At 36.7% G+C, this 20,016-nt stretch overlaps 1 protein-coding gene across 1 annotated transcript in view; it reads right to left on the bottom strand.

Moving 5' to 3' along the window:
* Window positions 1-16,684, bottom strand: part of APG2 (Sec-independent periplasmic protein translocase) — a 36,302-nt gene extending 19,618 nt beyond the window's left edge. The window contains exons 1-2 of the mRNA XM_089801876.1: window positions 16,376-16,684; window positions 13,850-14,160 (exon numbers count right to left, since the gene is read on the bottom strand). Of these exons, the coding sequence (XP_089658002.1) occupies window positions 13,850-14,160; window positions 16,376-16,637 (573 nt within the window). The 5' untranslated portion in view covers window positions 16,638-16,684. The remainder of the gene's footprint in view (window positions 1-13,849; window positions 14,161-16,375) is intronic.
* Between the last annotated feature and the right edge of the window lie 3,332 nt (window positions 16,685-20,016).

The following is a 20,016-nucleotide window of genomic DNA, read 5'->3' as shown; positions in this document are numbered from 1 at the left end:
TAAGACCAGGTCTACTGGTTGTAAGATAGATGAGACTACCAACTAGTTGCCTAAATGTAGATTCATTCACCATTGATGAATCTGACTTGACAAAAAGGTTCAGCCCTTTCTCAATAGGTGTAGTTGAAGGTTGGCAATCTATAATCTTGAATTTATCCAGCAAACTCCTGGCATACTTTGACTGAGAAATGAAAATGTTGCCACCTATCTGCCAAACCTCCACACTGAGACAATGCTGCAAAAGTCCCAAATCAGTCATATCAAACACCTGACACAAATTTAGTTTGATTTGCTCAGGCAACTGTGCCCCATTACCAGTAAAAATGATATCATCCACATAAACAACAACAAGAATAATGTTATTACCAATTGGTTTGGCATATAGGTGGAATCCAAAGGACTTCTGTGAGAGCCCAATGCAGCCAAATATGTATCAATCTTGATGTACCATGCCCTAGGGGCTGCTTTAGGCCATAAAGAGCCTTTATCAATTTGCATATGTGGTGCTCATTGCTTGCAGCCTTGAAACCTTGAGACTGCATCATGCAAACTCCTTTCTCGAAATCACAATTGAAAAAGGCACTCTCAATGTCCATTTGATGGACTTTCAAGCCAGACTATACAACAATGGCTAGAACGAGTCAAATGGTGCTCATCTTTTTCATTGGGGCAAAGGTTTCCTCATAGTCAATGCCTTTTTTCTGCAAGGACCCTTTAGCCACCAACCAAACTTTGTATTTATCAAGAGTTCCATTAGCTTTGTATTTCACTCCATTGACCCATTTGTAACCAATAGGTTTATTCCTTGATGGAAGATCTAACAGATCCCAAGTGTTGTTCTTCAAAAGACTACGATGCACAGCTTCCATGGCCTTTTCCCATTTAGGTTTACCTTTTACCTCTAAATAATTTTGGGGCACATAAACAATCTGAATGTTGGCCATAAGAACAAAATTGACTATATTCTTCTTGCTCTTGCCTCTGGATGATCTACCCTCAACAAGCTCCCTCCACTCAGGCCAGAGAGTAGAACCATCTTCTTCCAAATCAAAACAATCATCATGACTTTGACTGCTTGGAATGAAGTCATCTAAATGTGTATTTAAGCTATCCAGGAGAATTCTAGTGGTACAGTTCCATGCCTAGGAGATTCCACAAATTAAAGTTCAAAATCATCAGAATCCCTCCCTTTAGGTGCAGCCAATGGAAGCCTAACACCTAAATCTTTTGTCTACGAAGGTTGACCTTCAGGATGTTGGATGGGAAATGCCAGCAAAATGGGCCCACCTACTCCATCGAAAACCACATCTCTACTAAATTTGAGACAATCAATGTCCACATCAATCATTTGACAGGCTTTATGATTGTCACTATATCATGTAAGCATCAACTTCTCTTGTTTGGTCCTCCTTGCATCTAAAATCCACGCATGTGTTGTCGAATAAAAAACCTTCAAGTGGTTAGTGTTTGGTTTCCTCCTAGACCATGCCTCTTTCCTCAAGAATCATCTTCTTGACAACCTATGTGGGAGAACGGTTCAAAAGATACACTACAATATACATCGCCTCTACCCAAAATTTCTTAGAAACATTTTTATGCTCCAACATATACTAGGCTATCTTCGTAATTGTATGGTTCCTCCACCCATCAATGTTGTTTTGCTGAGTATAGGGTGTGGTAAGGTGACAATATTGCGTTTAGCACAAAAGTTGGTGAACTTATTAAAATAGAATTCCCTCCCATTATCTAACCTAAGAGTTACGATTTGACATCCTTAATCTTTTTTAACTAGGCTTTTGGAATTCATTAAGGGCCCATTTGGCAACAGGAATTAGAGTGGAGTGGGGTTTCCTAATTCTTAAAAAATTATATTCTTTGTTTGGGTGCGTCCACTAGGAATTAGGAATAGGAATATATATGCCAATTTTACCTCAAAAATGGGCATTTGCTATTCCACCCAAAGAGGTGGAATTGGAATATATATTCCTATTCCAAGTTTTCCTTTTTCACAAAATATAATCTCGTCGGGTCCATCAAATTTTTGCACTCAACTCCATTGCTTTCTCAAAATTTTCTCTCTCGACCTGGGCCAGCTCCATTGTTTTGTTCAGTGAGCTTGTGGGTTTAGCTCTCTTCATCTAGAGGTGCCCTTCTTCTTTCATGGGTTTGCAAGCGCATTCTTCTTTCATCATATATACCCAGTAATGCGCTTTCCATTCGTCAAAACCTTGTCTGTGTTCTTTCCTTAAAATTCCTGTTTTGCTTGAAATTTTTCGGTAATGACATTAATTCTGTATGGTTAAGATTATTGTGATTTACTCTTATAATAAATTTTCCCAAATAGGGTTTTATTGGGGCTTTGATGATTATGCAGATTTTTGGTTTTGTTCGTCGATTTTGGTTTCGGATCAGATTAATGCAGGGGTATGCTAATGTCCGGATGTGGGTCTGAAATTTTAATCTGCCTTCTCTGCCATTGAGGTTTTTGCCCCTGCATATTGAACGCTGATAGTCTTGAATGCAGATGCTGAAACTGAATGTCCTCAGCCCTAGGACAAGATGAGGGGCATATTGAACCCAAGGAATCCCACATCATGCCCACAAAAGTATACGAAAATGGTGAATTTTCATTAGCAGAAATCACAGAGTCATTTAACAGGCGGCCTTGTCAAGGCATGAATTCATTAAACCCCATTTCATGATAGGCACGCCTTCCTCTATTCGGTTTCTTATTTCTCTACTCTAGCAGGATGCATCAGTCTAACTGGCCAAAACATGTCATTAGGCTCAACCATCAAAGAGGTCACAACAACCCAGAAAGGCTTGGTCAGACACTTGGTGTTCTTGAGGATTTTGACCAAACCCTTTGTGTACTTATCACGTACTTGTCTCCATATCCTCTTACAGAAAGTCCTCGAAACCTTAAAGCCCTTTGTGTGGTCTTCTCTAGCATCCATCCTTCTATCAAATTAATCACACAAGTTTCATGGGAGCATGCAAAATTGAAGTATCGAATTTTGAGCCCTATTCACTGTTTCTGGCCGATGAACTTCGCAAAATTTGCTATAATTTTAGCTATCTTAAAATGCTACAATGGAGTAAAATAGACATTTTTTCTTAAGTTCCATTTCCAATGGCCTCGGTTTATCTCTCGCATTGCTCTTTTTTCTGCAACTCTTCAGGCGCATGTATGCATTCTCTTATAAAGTATGATGGCTTAAAAAAACATTTTAGAACTAAATTATCCTGGATGTCTTCCATTTCCTATAGCAGACTAAGGATTGTTTTCTTATCTTGTTGATCTTATTTATCTAGTTTTCTTTCTTCCATGGGTGCGCTAGAGAAAGTAGGGTTTGATGCTTTGTATTCACAATTATCTCATTTAGAATATGGTGAATGTTCTGCTTTATCTACCCGGGATTTGTGAGTATGTATTTATCAAGAAAAATAAATTAGTACACCTTAAAAGGAGTTGTTTCTAATAATCTAATAATATAGAGAATATAACTTTTATGTGTTGTTTAAAGAGGCAAAACTGCATGCCATATAATATACGCATGAGCTCCCCTGTGTTCTCTATGCAATTGTTTAATAAAATTGAAGTATCCTAAAAAATTCCAATGCCATTAAATATTGATCGACTGAAAGGATAGCCTGCACTTGTGCTGTCAGTTAAACACACAGGTCAATTTTATGACATTGATAATGTTTGCAATACATTTTGATTAGATACTTCGCATGCACGTCTTCCTCAAACTTCTTAGGCATTACTTTCAATATTTATGTAGCATAAGCTTGGTTACCTGAGGTGAGGAAAACCTGAAACATTCTCAATAATGTAACTACATTGAATGTGAAACCCTTATTCTTGTACTCTTCAAAAATCAATTTTGCAGTGTGTGCATCCTTTCTGCTGACACAAGCACTCAGAAGGAAGTCTAGCACTGTTCGTGATGGTTGAACAATAATCTTGTCCTTCATGCCTTTTAATAAAGCCAAGCAATCCTCTAATTTTGCAGTGTTAGTATCACAGACAAGGGAAAAGATCTCATTACAAACATTGTCCACATCAAGCTTGTCTCTCACTTTTAGTTGCTGGAGCACATCAATGGCATGGCTAATTTATCCGCATTCAATGCAGCAAAGAACTATGTTAACAAGAGATTTCATTCCTGCATTCACAACCTGCAATCTAACTAGCATCATATAGGGTAGTATTCCCCTCATTAATATAGGGAAAATGAACACCCTAAATCACTAAAGACAATACAGGGACCAGCATCTCCATGCTTCCCATAGCTAGGTATTAGCAGTGGCAAGATTGTTAACAAAATTTATGAGCCCTGTAATACCTTGTTTACTCATTCCGTCTTTGCTTCTTCAATACTTAGCTTCTTCTCCTCTACACCTAAAATTTCCATATGTACTACATAGAATGCTGAGAACCAAACTGCTAAATGTTGCAATAAGTTGATTGCTAAAACACTGTCCATTAGAAACTAATTTAAGCTTCTTTATTGTGTGGTTATAGATCGTTCAATGGATCCTACTACTGATATAGAAGTTCAAGGCTGCATTGTTAGGAAGAGTACGCTCTTGCGTGTACTTGTTGTTTTGCTTGCCACCCAAGCAGTATTCATAGTAGCATCTTTCGAAGATGCTAGAATACATAAGCGCAAGTGAAGAAGGACTGCATGTCCTTTCTATAAACGTATTATATATTCCAATGACACGGATTGCCATGATCAAATATGCATGAGTAGGGTCGTTTTCTTCAAACTCGCCAATATTTTTAGGGAAAAATAGAGCATTAAAGATACAATAAACATGAAATTGGAAGAACAACTAGTCATGTTCCTCCATACCCTTGGACACAATCTAAGGAACCGTAAGATTGGCCATAACTTTGATCACTCAAGAGAGACAGTGAGTCGCTAGTGAAATCATCTTCGAACAATACTTGGCACCAGTGACTAACGCAATACTCATTGGTCCACAAACATCTACATGAACTAGTTGCAAGACCTCAAATACTCTCCAAGACTCTTCTCTTGAGAAGGGAGTTTGACGCTACTTCCCTACTTGGAAACTTCCGCATACACCATGTGTCTACAACTAAATCTCAAGTAATCCATCTAATAAATTTTCTAGAGCCAACTAAGAGAGATATGATAGGTTGAGGTGCCTTGTCATTGATGCCAAAGAGAAATGATGGAAGAACTCTTTGCAACCATTGCAAGCTCCTAAGACTCTCCAGTATCAACCAGGAAAAACATCCCATGATCTTTAAGGCCAACAGCAATTGTTTTCTTGGACTCCTTGTCAACAATGTGGCACTTATTTGCACTAAAGACAACATCCAACTTCGAACAGTGTCACATACTTTGACTCACAAAGAGTAGATTCACTGCCCAAAACATACTATAAGTTAAGATATATGATATTTTACCACTCTGTGTAATCTAAATGTTGCCCTTGTCAAAAACTATATACCCTTCACCTCTGCCAAAGATCACTAAATCAGAGCAAGCCTTGTACTCCATGAACCAATCTCTCATGTGTCTAAAGTGTCAAGAAGCTCCAAAATCAATATACCAAGCAAATGATTCAACATGGTCTGTTGGTCTTTTGGCCATAACTACATAGAAGATAGATTCCTTCTACTCGGTGTGCTTTGCAACATGGGCCATCTGTTGAGACCCTCCCCAATTGGAATTTTCATCAGCCAACTATTTCATTGCTTCTTCATATGACCAAGATTACCACAATAATGACATTTGATAGCCTTCTTAGTACTCCCCTCAGATTTGCCTTGCCCTTTTTGCTGAAAGGACTTGTCTTTGCCTTCGCGTTTGTCTTTGGTGGTAAACGCTTGTTCCACAATGGTTGTTTGGTTGTGCTCCCAAGTTGTTACTTCCATCTATGTTGTTGTAAGAGCTTGTTTCTCAGTGCATCAAACTTCAAGTCAACATTGGTGGATACAATGTTCAAAGTTTCAATGAAGTGCTCATAGTATCATATTAAGCTTTTCAACGTGATTACCAACATATCCTCTTCTTCCATGTTGTGGTTGATGGCCTCCAGTTGATCACAAATGTCTTTAATTTTCATGAGATACTCCTACAAAGACATCTTGTCATCCATTGTGATTGAAAACAGCATATTCTTTAAAAATAATGTTAGGCCCTTGTTTGAGATTTGCTTTAAGTGCATCCAAATCTCTATAGCAGTTTTTCTAGACAACAATTCTGGAGGCATGTCATCAATGACTGATAACTCGATGATCATAATCGCTTCCCAATTGCTCCCATTTAACTTGTCCTCGTCTTTGCATGATGTTGTGGGACAAGTAGTTTTACAAAGAACAATCTGATCTAGGTAATAGGACTCAAAAATTGTGAGCATGCACTCTTTCCACATGTTGCAATTCTTCCCATTGAAGTGCTAATTGCTTTCCAACGTACTATTGCCCAAGAACACCATCCCTCTTATTTTCCAATGCACAAAAAAACATGGTCAAAAGAGGAGCTGCAGCAAAAGTCTGATTGACTGGTCAAAATTAGTCAAAAACTTTGTGGCACAAACCCAAGACAATCTACTTTGATAAATAATACCCCAATTTTGTTAACAAATTGTAAAAAAATCAAAAGACTCAGCAAACCCTAGGCAGAAAAAGGATTGAGAAACTTGTGGCTGAAAAAATACTAGTCAATGGTAACCATAGAGCAGAAAAAATCCTCTTCCGATGCAAGCAGCAGTCCTAGCTCGGGAGTTGCAGAAAAAATCATTGCAGAGGCGCAGTAGAAGAAAGCAATTTCAAAAAATATTCACACACAAGTCACAAAGAGTTGTCACAATTGCAAAAGACCATTGCTAGTTGCAGAAATCAGGACATGTGGGCCTAAGGAAAAATAAGAAAACGAGAATCTTGGGGAAAAATGGCACAGAGGTTTGAGGGAAGAAACAAGGAATAGATTTGAGGAGAAATGCGACACTAAACACAGTAGTTGCGACCTAAAGAAACACGCAACCACCAATCCACAATTTTGAGCATGAACAATGCCCTCGAAATCTGCAAAAATAAACCCCTAATTTTCTTGCAGAGAACCATTATTTTTATTTTCAAACACTCTCTATTTCACCTTTGAGATTTTAGCATACACCTTTGAGATATTTGTGGAAAAAAAACTAACAAAAAACTTCTGAAAATTTCTCAAAAAAATTTAGCATTGTCCACAAATTTTGTTAATAAAAAAAAATTTTGCCAAAAAACTTAGCCCACTCTGATACCATGAAATTGTTATGGTGTTTATTGAAAAATTAAGGAACGAAAGTGTTGATTTTCTCGGATCGCTGCAAGTGTAGTTGTATTGCCTTCTTGGTAAGTACTTTCCAAAGACAATGATCTTATACTTGTATAGAGAAAGAATCAAGAGTAGACATGTCTATTCATGAGACATGTCTATTCATTAACATAATGATATATATATATATATCATTGAGTCAATTTGTCTAATATAATAACACATGATTATATAAATATATATATCTGCACTTTAGTCTCATAGTTTATCCAACTAAAGCTACCAAACATCAACACTCCCTCCTAGCTAGGGAGGATAAACACATGATAGATGTTACACCATTGTAATATTAGGAATGGGGAATTTAAAGGATGTCTTTGGTGAGAAGATATCCACCATTTTGATATCGCATTTCATATCATGAGTATTGGTCTTCCAGAACATCAACACATGATATTCACCAAATACTCTAAGTAACATTTTGATATCACATTTGATATCATGAGTATTGATCTTCCAAAATATCAACACATGATACTCACCAAGTACTCAGATAAGGTTTGATATCACATCTGATATCATGAGTATTGGTCTTCCAGAATATCAACACATGATATTCACCAAGTACTCAAATAAGGTTTGATATCACATCTAATATCGTGAGTTTTGGTCTTCTAGAATATCAACACATGATATTCACCAAATACTTTGAGTAATGGCCTCCAGAATGTCGGGATGCAAGATATTCACCAAGTACTGTGAGTAATGGCCTCCTGAACATCAATTTGCATAACATTCACCATGTACTCAAAATGTTTATAAGGTATGGGCAAACGCATTCTCATAATGTGTACCATATAAACATCCACCATGCAAAGTATAATTTATCATGATCTGCATAGACATTGTAAGATATCCATCATAATAGAAAATTAAGTTATTGTAAGATCGTCACCTTTCAATAACTTCTTCAAATACAAGTGATGGTCATTTGGAAGTCCTCACTTCCTCATCATGTACATAAGGGGTAGGCACATTAAATCATGCAGTCACACGCACGATACCAAAAGTTTACCTGAAGTCAAAATTCCCTTTGATTCTGATATTATCAAGATCTTCAAAGATCAACTAAAAACATATCCTCTATCTGCTCCTTCAAAAGAATGTGTCAGACTCCCTCTAAACATCAATTTTCTAAACTCCTCATCCAAATGTTGCCTCTAATGAAATTTCAGACTCCCTCTTTTTTTTCTGCAAGAACATTCTCGGAGGAAAAGATCAAGGCAAATAGCTCTTATAGTATGTATAGAAATACAACTTATAGAAGGAACACAGTGAGTAGATAAATGTAATACTCAAAGATAAGAAATACTTATCTAATAAACCCACAAGGCTTCCATATCAAGAATGTATCCTTTGCCTAAAGTCGTACGTGGTTTGTAAGAGGAATTGTAGTTTGATTACGTATAGGATTGAACAGTTGCTGCATATTTTAATTGTCAATGATCATTGTCAGATACCAAATGTTGTAATGTCTCTATGCCATGGAACTTCCCTTTAGTGATTTTGGTATCTATGCTAGATGCCCATTTGTGCAACAATAGAGTGTTGTGATTGTGGTTAAGAGACCTACTCATGATCAATGCACATTTGTACAATTCAATTAATGTGAGGTCCCTTGGTCGAAAGCTAGATTCCTTCGATAGTAAAAAAATATGACCATAGTATTTTCTTTGTGCTTGTAATACAAATATTATTGCCTGAGTATGTTCATCACTATCTGAGTATGCTCGTCTCCAAAAATTCATGCAATAAGATATTAACCGATCCTCATCAATATAGATTTATCCACTAATCTATATTAAAATTGTCTTCCCTCTCTGGCCTTGCAAGTCTTTAGCCGTCAAGTCTGAAGAATATAACCCTTGACAGGATACCACATATATACCTTCAATATAAAAAAGGTGGAATCTGCAAGTTGAAGATAAGTTTGCTTCTTTGTCTTGTTCCAATCCATTCGCTGAATAGGATGAATGCATCCAATGCCACCTCGTGATTGAGAGCCTCCCTCTAATATCCTTCCTACACCTAAAGATTTGAGCAGTTGCACTTGGCTCTGACATTCGATCGTGTTGAGAATTTGTCTTGATATCTCCCGTCAATCTTTCCATAGCATTTGTTGATTTGTATGTCTCCCATTGTTTTGAATGTTTGTTCAAATTTTCATGCTGTGTTCTCGCTTCCCTTTCAGTTTTTTTTTTTTTTTTTTTTTTTTTTTTTTGTGTGTGTGTGTATTGTGGACAAAAAAGAGTCAAGCACAGAAAGTGTGAACAAACAATATCAAGATTTAAGGTAAAGGCGTGGCTAGAGAAATTCCCAATTCAATAATAAACCATGTTATTGCGCGCCAATACATAGTCAAAGTCCTATCATGTTAGATCAATGTCCAACAACACATCCCAATCGCATGGCAATGCATTTCATTTCCCTTTAATGGTATTCTTCATTGTCTAGTTTGTAATGCAGAACTTATGCATATTTCATGCCCTATTCGCTCCAAGACATTTCATACCATGATTATTAATTTCTGCTTTTCTTTAACCAAAAATGTGTCAGTCCCAAAAACTCCAAACTGGTGACTCTCTTCTTTGCAAAACGGCCTCGACAATGCGATGAGACCTCAGCTATTTGAACCAAGCCCCTTCTCTACAAGGCAGAACAAAAGCAGGTACATCACAGGAGCCACATCACAAATCGAGCTCTATGCGTGCACAAAAGCTTCATCATGAGCTGTGACACAAGTTTCCATGGGGAGATGCAACCCCACACTTAATCAACTCTAATTAATATCAACTATGACCATTAAACCACCAATGTAGGGACCCTTCCATGATCTAATAAGCCTCCAACATTGATGGCGTACATGAATGGACCCCTCGATGATCAAAATTTGTATGATATACGATTCATAAAAAATTTAACTACTATTCCCAATGGTTCGAACCTGCTCTAATATAATGTTGATTTTCTCGGATCGCTGCAAGTGTAGTTGTATTACCTTCTTGGTATATACTTTCCAAAGACAACGATCTTATATTTATCCAGAGAAAGAATCAAGAGAAGACATGTCCCTTCATGGGACATGTCTATTCATTACCATTATGATAATTATAAAAGTTTATGATATATATATATATATATATATATATATATATATATATATCTTATCACACACACACACACATATACATCTGCACTTTAGTCTCATAGTTTATCCAACTGACGCTACCAAACATCAATAGAGAGCTCCTCAAATAACAATTTAGAAATAATGTTTCTATAAGAGAAACAATCCTAAACTTAATGAAATGAAAAGTTTCTAAAATTACATATATGACCATTAAATAAATTTACGACAATATTACTTCAGTAGGGTTGTTTTTTGGCTGATTTTCCTCACAAAAACCATGGCTTTTTCAATCATTTTTTGCATGATCTTTTCCAAAAAAAATATGTTTTTTCTTTTGCCGCTTTTTGACAATGTTTTGGAAAAATAGTGGTGTTTTTACCTTTTTCTAACAAAAACAAGGGTTTTTGAGTGCGATTTCTGCTTACAAGGTCACATCTAGAGTGTGATGATATTTCCACAAAATCATGTTGCTGTTTTGCACCAAGTTTTTCTGACAAATTTTGGATAAAAATCATGGTTTCGTGCAGCGGTTTTTGGATCACACCTAAGAATTCTAGGACAAACATTCCTGCAAAAGCACTGAAGTTTTTGTGGTTTTTGTTTTACAAAATTGTGGGAGTTGTTTTTCTAAAGAATTGGAGGGTTTTTGCCCTCATTTTTTCATGATTATTGGCAAAATTATGGATTTTCCTGGTTGTGAAGGTTTACAACAATTTTACAGAATATTGTGGGTATTCAGAATTTTTGCACAATTTTTTTAAAACAAATTGTGGGTGTCTTATTTTCTGCCTTTTTTTTAATCAACAAAAATAAAAGGTATTTGAGAAGATGAATTTCATCTCATCTTTTATGTCTTTGGATGATGGGAGGGATGGTGATGTTATCCAACTTCATATTGGAAGGCAACTAGAGATTCAACAGCCACTCAGAAAACCACTGCAGTTGGCATCGCAAATCCTGGGTTGTATTGACTGGTTGTAAAATTTTGGGACAAATGTTGTGGTTAGTAGAATGACCATTAAGGGTGTGTGTTAAAGTAATATTGTAATATCTAGCTTATAAGGGTCCATTAAGTAGTTTAGTTAGTAAATTTTTATTCTGCAAATAGATTAGTTACTTTTAGTAACTTCCATTTATGTCTGGTTCTCAATCGTTTCCATTATGGAAAGATCTTGTGTAATCTTCTATATAAGGAGTATTCATCTCCTTTCCTTAAAACAACCACCAATTATCATTTCATTTTCATCCTCTAATGTGGAGATGAACAAAAAAGGAGTTTGATAACAACCAAGTGGATACCTTTTTCACTCCCAAACTCTTCTTTTGCACGAACCCTTTTAATTTCAAATTATCTTTCCCATCTAAAATCATCTCCAAAGGTGTTTTCAAAACAATTTCAATAAAATATTTTTTTTGGCCCATATTAGAAAAGGACTAATAATATTTAGGTAAACTTTTATAAAAATGTAACATGAAGTTACTAGACAACTTAAAATTTTATTATGAAATTGTTTCCCTAAAACAGTCCTTTAGCCTACAAGAAATTAGAAATAAGCCACAGACCTTCCAATAAAGTTAAACTAAAAAGGAGAGGGGACATCTTTTTCTACTTCTTGTAAGTAAAGATACTTCACATATTCTTTCTGCCCAATGTTTCTTCAAGTAAGCCCACCTTCTAGTTTCGTAGTAGTTTCGTAGTGTAATTTGTGTGAGTTGCTTCTCAATTTTAGTTTTGCAATCAAGATTTTTTAAGGTGGGTGGTGTCAATAGGTAAGTGGAGTGCTCCAGTTCCCTAGTTCAAGCTTGATTATCCTTATAAAGCTAAGGGTTTTCTTTATCTTGGTTTTTTTCCATTTAGTTTGAATGATTGATTTTGGGTTGTCCATATTTGTGAATGTCACATGGTCTTCACACAGTGTAACGAAGCTTCAACTGCTTAACATCTTTTATCAAACTTGTAGAAGGTGATGGCATTTAATATAGTCAATAATTTAGCTATAGTCTATCGCTATGTATCAATCAAGTCTGTATGCAAGTAGGTTAGTGGAATTATTCAAAGCATAGATAGAAACAAAGTTTAAACTAAAAAATGTGGACTGCTCAAACAGACACAAGAGTAGACGGAAATAAATTATAAGTGGTTAGAACAACACCAGAAGGTAGATTGAAAAAACTAAAACCAGGCAGACAGATGGAAATGCAAAGTTTAATTGTACAAATTTTATCCAATGCAGGCACCCTTCTCTATGTATATTGACATTCAGAAATAGAGTCCTATTGATAGATGGGTGAAACATGGTTACAGGAGGGACTAGAAACTACTCTATCCTTACCACAGTGAACTCATATCTGTATGACATACAAGATTTCAAGGCTTCAATTTCAATGGATGACATACTTACCTTCGTGAAAATAGGCCAGGGTCTATCCCTTTAAAATATAAATCTATTGTGATATAATGATCTCGCACATCCTTTATTTTGCTCCATACTTCTCATGATATACTTATGACTCATGTCTCGCCACCAAGGAGAACAATAGTGCTTTCTAATGGGCTATAGAATAAAAATTGCAACTAAGAGTTATTTTGAAAACATACTATACCTTCCAACTTGGACCCAAATTCACCTCATAATGTCCAAATATCATCAACATGACAATGTCTTCACTTAAGGCCATATTTGATAATTTGTATTCCCAGAGACTTAAGATAACAAGGAACAGTACTCTAACATGCAAAAATACTCCACAACACAACGAACAGAAAATTTACCAGAATATGTCATGAACAGTCATTTCCATTTTGAAAATACTGAGTTTAAGGAAGAGGGAGAGGTTCACCAATTTTGAAAATACCAATACTGAGTTTGAGGAAGAAGGAAAAGTCCAAGAAGCTCTTCAGAGAGCTGCACAAAGAATTGAAAGTAAATACGATCTTGATGTCATCTAGATAAACAGGGTAAAAAGGCTATCATAGGCATATGAAGTCCAGCTCATTGGTGATAGAATAGACATTGCCAAGTGATCCACAAAATTCTTTACAACAAACAATGTTTTCTTTAGTAATGAATTGTAACTGACATCCACTGATCAAATGTTGCAATGCACTAATTTTTCTTGGCTCAGATAAGTCTCCTAATGGCAACATGAGTTACAAAGCATATTCGTGGAAGCTGGAGATTTGAACACAAAGGCTGTAAATTCAGAAAAGCCTAGTCCCAAGTATTGAATATTATAAATGAAATTTTTGAAAGTTTGAGTAGGCCGTGAAGCATCATAAGATCATATAAAGGCTGTGAAGACACTCTATATGTAACACTTTTAGAAGTTATCATCAAGCTACTTTAAATCATACCTTCAAGGTTGTAAAAAAGAATTCTCCTGGTGACAGCTGCAAGAAGCGAACGCCTTGTGGAGTCACAGGGGCTTCCAGAAAATATATCAAATCTTTAGAAAATGCAAAGCACGCTAAGATAGCTACACCAACAGCCAAAACTGAAACAAATATCCTCTGCCGAAGTTCTTCTAAATGATCAAAAATACTCATTTCTTTATCATCTGGTAGCTCTTCTTTGCTAGGATACAGCCACTTAGATAGAGAACTTTCCTGAGAAACTTCTTCTGAACTTTGAATATATTCCCCCTGTAAATCTTCTGCTTGTTTCCCTATAATGATGAGATAAAAAAAAAATTAAAAAGACAGATCAGATGGGTGAGAACACTGAGAGAAATTATATCTAAAAGCAATGAATAAACAAACAAACATTACAGAGTCACAGACACAATACAATAGATTTGAGATAAACATTTTTATAAACCCTTAAGCCTCTTGTCATTTGCCTACTAGGCATGTGGAATAACCTTCACAGATTGTTTCACATGAAAGTTGGTGTGCAAGCTTTCTCGGAAGGAAATTTTGTCATAAATATTTGGTACATATTACATTAGGTATGCCAACTCATTTGTATGGCAAGTGACACATGAGGCCAGAAGGGATGGTATATCTGCTCTTTGGTCTAGGATAGGGGTTCTTTTGGACACCTCATCAAACCACCCTACTTTATTATTTCTATGGTTGAGAGTCGAGACATCTTAAATCTGGTTCAAGCAATCTACTAATCTGATATATGTTTATTTCTAACTCAAGAATGCCTACTTATGAATTATTTATAATGTTTCCTAACTTGCTTGCAGGATCTCAATCAAAGCAAAAAGGTATCCTAGAAACCCTACTTGCATTCATATAGAAAAAATAATCTAAGGCAAAATTTGGGTTCTCATAAATTGGGGACATTACAAGATATTAAAGACAGTCTAATGTAGCTTACCCATTCTGTGTGGCATTTTCATCATCAAAATCTTCCAGACACTGTACATGATTTTCTTTTTAAAAAATAAACTTGGATTTTCATAAGAATCACTCTTTCATTTCAAAAATATTTCTTGATTATAATTCTAATTGTCTTCACCTGTTTCTCTGTCTTCCTTCAAGACCTGCTTTCTGCAACCCCTTTGTATGATACCGATGCCTATTTGAAGAATTAGGAGACGCGGTCCAAATTAAGGTGATACTCAAAGTGGAGTCCATGTTTAAATCTATTTGAAAAGTAAAAATATGGCTTCAAAAAGAAATTTTCGAACAGCATCCTCTCTCTTTGGGACCAAAGCCTAAAGCCTAAGAGAAGAAATAGATTCAAATCACATATAATCTGATAGTAAAAGTGGGGTTTGTATTTAACTATTTGAAAAGGCAAAAATACTGCCAGAAGAAGAAATTTCAAAGCAGTGGCCCCTCTGAGGACCAATACCTAAGAGAAGAATTGAAACATTTGGGTCAAATATAACTTATAAGGAGATAATAGAAGTGAACTTCATATACAAATAATTTGGAGGCAAAGTTCTACCTGAAACAGAAAATTTGGGGCAGAAACCCCTCTCTATAGGATCAAAGCTTAAGAGAAGAGTTGGAAGATTCAGTATCACATAATATCACAATAAGGGGAATTCATGTTTAAACTACATGATGAGATGAAAATAAAACCTAAGGATGACTTTTAGGAGCAGAAACCCATGTTTATGGGATAGAAACCTAAGAGAAGAATTGGAAGACTCGGATCAAACGTAAGGTGATACTAAAGGGGATTTCATGTTGACACTATTTGAATAGATGTAATACTATCTGAAAAAGAATTTTGGAGCAGCAGCCCTTATATGTGGAACCAAGTGCAAGAAAACGTTTCAAAGGTTCAGGTCAGATATAAGGTGATACTAAATGTGGACTTCATGTTAAAACTAGGCAAAAATTCAAATTAAAAAGAAATTTCAGAACAGTAGACCCTTCTTTTGGGACCAAAGCCTAACAAGCGATATACAAAGATTCCGATCAGATAGTGATCAGAAAAATCCGCTTCATGTTAAAACTAATTTAAGAAACAAAAATACTGCCCGAAAAAAGAAATTGCCCCCTTTATGGAACCAAATCTCAATAGAGGATTTAGATCACATATAAAGTGATACAGAAGAAATTACAAGGCAGCAGCTCTCTCTGCAGGAACTATTTGAAGAGACCAATTTAAAGGATCTTAGTGCTGATTTTATATCAAATAGATATAAGAAACATAAGCACATATGCACCGGTAAAATATTTCAAAATCATTTCATTTCATTTTATTTGTGCACCATTAAATTATGTGCAATCTTACTTATCGGTCTTGTCATGTTCTTACTGATTCTTGGCATACATCCTTTCAACTGTGTATATGGAATTATCTATTAATAGAAACCAGAGGCAAATACTATTCTTCCCATTAATTCAATTGATGACGGGTTGCCTATTTTCATTCTTTGAACTTATGAATTTTACAAAATAATTATTATGTACCAGGTCTTTCTTCTAAGGCTGATCCAACACCAGCCCCAGGGAAGGCCGAATCTTCCGTCTCATTGCTGGAACAACGCAGTGGATGAGGTGGACGCCGCGTCGAATAATCCCCGCATTTTCTACCCCATGAGAATAATCCCCTTGTCGAAACTCGTCCATGAAAGACAGCAATGTTTTTGCGTGTGGCTGGCAAGCGGTGCAGAGGTCGAAACTTGGTAAGATGAACAGAATTCAGCAACAGAGTTTGTGATAACCCTGCCATATCTTTCTGATAAAAGATTGTTTTCCTCGCATTTCAACTCAACGAACGGGTCTGGCAATTCCCACCTTTTCCTGATAAAATATCTGAGAATTGCGATATTGTTTTTTTTTTTTTCAATGAACTCCAAGCTCATTACGTAGTCTTTCAATTTTATTCCAACTCTTTTTGATTCGTTTTTCTAAATTAGAGTGATTAACAAAAATATATATATATATATAGAGGACACACCATCCAATACAAAAATTAGGTGTTCATGAGAGAGAGAGTGAAAAAAAAAAATGTTTGAAAATATTTTTTTGTGGATGTTTGTGATTATACTTTTAAGGCTTTTTTTCACAATTAGATATATTTAATGATTTTTATTTGAAAATTATTCTGTTTAAAATTTTATATAATTTTACTTTGTCTTCAATATCGTATAGAAGGATTAGAAGCATCATACTTTTAAGAATTGGATTGTATATATTTAAGTCTTGATGATGTTTTTGAATTAAAAGCAGCCAAAACTAAGGGGCTAGCCCATTAACAATCAAACTGGTCAATAACCAACCGATAACCAATAACCAAAACTACCCCCTATCACTTAATAAAACAAAAACAAGGTTCGGAACCATAATTAAAAGAGTATTAGCAGGCCTAACATACATACTACCTATATTTAAACTAGTAAAGCTATAGTATATATAAACAAAGGCATGACAGCCTTAAACCCCTTCAAGTTCAATAACTAGCAAACTAACAGCATAAAAACAAATAAGAGAGAACCATTAATGCTTCTTAGCCTCCTTCCTCCCCAAGAGGATGTTAGCCCAGTCTTCCACAAGGAAGTCAAACAACATTTTTGTATCCTCCTTTCGCAGGTCCCCCTACGAGTCCTTTAGCAGGTTCAGTGTGGTGGCAGCTGCATGTGTCACTTTGACAGTGAACTTTGTCAGTAGGCGTATTCTCTCCTCTAGCACACGAATTCTTTCCCACACCTCACTGCCAGCCTTTTACATGATCTCCACATTGACCTCTTGTGTGTTGCCAGGAAAACCATCCACCTGTATCATAATAACTTCATGCACAATAGGGGGGTTAGCATTATCCTTGGAAAAAGCCTTAATAGGGGAGGAAATCATTATGGGGGAGGGTATTCTATCCACCGTATTAGGGAATTGGTCCCTCGTTAAGTCCACACACCCCAGCCCGATGATTTCCGAAACGTGTGACACCTCCTTTCTCTCCTTCAACCCCTCATCTGAGCCAGACCGAGAAGAGTCTGAGATCTCCTCTTCCTCCTCCTTCATTTGCCCTTCTCCAAAAGTCGATGCCTTCTCTTTCATCCTCCATTTGGGGCAGCTCGTGTCTTCAAAGTCCATCTCCTCCTCTTGCGAGGCCCCCTCTTTTAGTTTCCTTTTAGCATTAGACTTAGCTAACCTCCTCGACCTCCTCCTCTGACTCTATCATTTCCTTCTCTTTCCCTTTGTCTTGTCTCCCTTTTTTCCCAAGAGGAGTGGGCTTTAAATCCACAAGGGACCCACTAGGAGAAGGTTCTGGGGTAGGGGCTCTGAGACCCATGATCCTAAGGGGAACCATTTGGGGTCGAGGGTTGGGATGAGCCGGAATATCTACCTCCACAATCCTAGGGGGGACCAGGGCAAGGTGGAACTGATATAGTCAAAAAATTAACCCTTGATGTAAAATGGTAAAATTAACCCCTTTCTCATTTTTTCTTTTACATCAGTAACCGTGTCCTCTAAATCATGCAACAGAAAGAACGTAATGGAAATTAAATCACAGTGGCAAAAATGATTTAGGAGGGGGAAGTGGTAGTAATAATAGACACGTTACCTCCCTTCCAATGTTAGGTACTTCATCAACATCAAACAGACCTCATTCCATGGCTCAAGGAGCTTCTCCTGCATAAAACCACCTCTGTGCCGAATAGGTTCCTCCCCATCCAAGAAGAAGCGTTGTAGACTCGCTTCATTGGCCACCCTTGTCACCTTCTGCCACTTCCTACCCTTTATGGCCAAACTCGTGGCCAGAGAAATGACTTCCTCAGAGATGTGGAAAGATATGCCATTTATCATAACTCTGCGGTCCTCCCAGGAATTAACAAATTGCATGGAACAATTTTCATCATGCCCATTAAGCACCTCCATAAATGGCACAAAACTGCCTTCCTTCAGGATATACCACACTAGCGGCTTCCTCATAGTCTCCTCAATTGTGGATAGCTCAATGCACATAAGTTTGCCACACATCTCTGCAAACTTTCCTAATCCTTTCCTCTTCTTCAAGACCCAAAAACACTTGCTAAGAATGACTCCACACTCAAGCCGAAAATCCCTTAGGCGATAATAATGGCCATTATTATTAGTAATTATATTAGCGTCCTTAGTAGAAATTGATGTCACGTGTCAAACGCCTCTATCTTCCTCCCAATCTCTTCCATCATTCCCAATACACACTAACCATTTAAAATTTGATCCTTTTTTCTGCCCGGCGTACAAGAACACGCATGGGAAAATCATTAAAAAGCTTTCCTCTCAAACTTCAAAAATCTTTCTTTTTTGGGCCATGCAAATTTATTATTGCCAGTACCATCTCCTTCCCTCCTAGCCACCTATCCTTCCTGGCTTTGTCCTTTCTACCAACTTAGCAGCATGATACAAAATTTTAAAATATCTCTCCAGCTAAGGTTCATGATTCTTTATTTCTTGACTCACTAAATCTCTTACCAAATTTGGCAAGGCATTAAATTCCCTCCAACATCTTAGTCCTTTCACCTTTAGGCCTAACGTCGCCATAGCATCTGCTACACTATTTCCCTCCCGAAATATATGATTCAAATCAAACCTATTAAAATTGGCTAGTAGGTATCTGATATCTTCTATCACATGTTTTATGGCCCATCCTTCTTCATAATACCTTTAATAGTTTCTATGATGATTTTGGAATCACCTTCAATTTCCACATTTCTCCATCCCATGCTCATCACCAATTTTAAACCCCAATATAGAGCCATCACCTCCACGGTATTGTTAGAAACTTTCCCTAGTTGTCTGGAATATACCAATAGCATTCTTCCCAATTATCCCTAACCATTCCTCCTCCTGTCGACCCTTCCTTCCCGGCAGCACCATCAAAATTAAGCTTTACCCAATTCATAGGCGGAGGTTCCCATCTAGTCCTTTTCCTAGCCAACGGGTTGGAGTTATCAATCTCTAATATCCCCTCCTCCAATTTCCAGCCCCTGGCCACTCTGACCTCCAACACTCCTGGGGGGGAATGTCAATTTTCTCCACTTGTTGCAATTCATATTCTCTACCATAAGTTTATATATCTTTTCCACCACAACTTCCTCCTCTCTCTCTTCATTCCTAAACACCCT

The sequence above is a fragment of the Cupressus sempervirens genome, chromosome 9, assembly GCF_028749045.1.
Source record: "Cupressus sempervirens isolate cs-2001-9-10 chromosome 9, ASM2874904v1, whole genome shotgun sequence".
NCBI classification, from domain to species: domain Eukaryota; kingdom Viridiplantae; phylum Streptophyta; class Pinopsida; order Cupressales; family Cupressaceae; genus Cupressus; species Cupressus sempervirens.
This window is presented reverse-complemented; position numbering and strand designations above follow the sequence as displayed.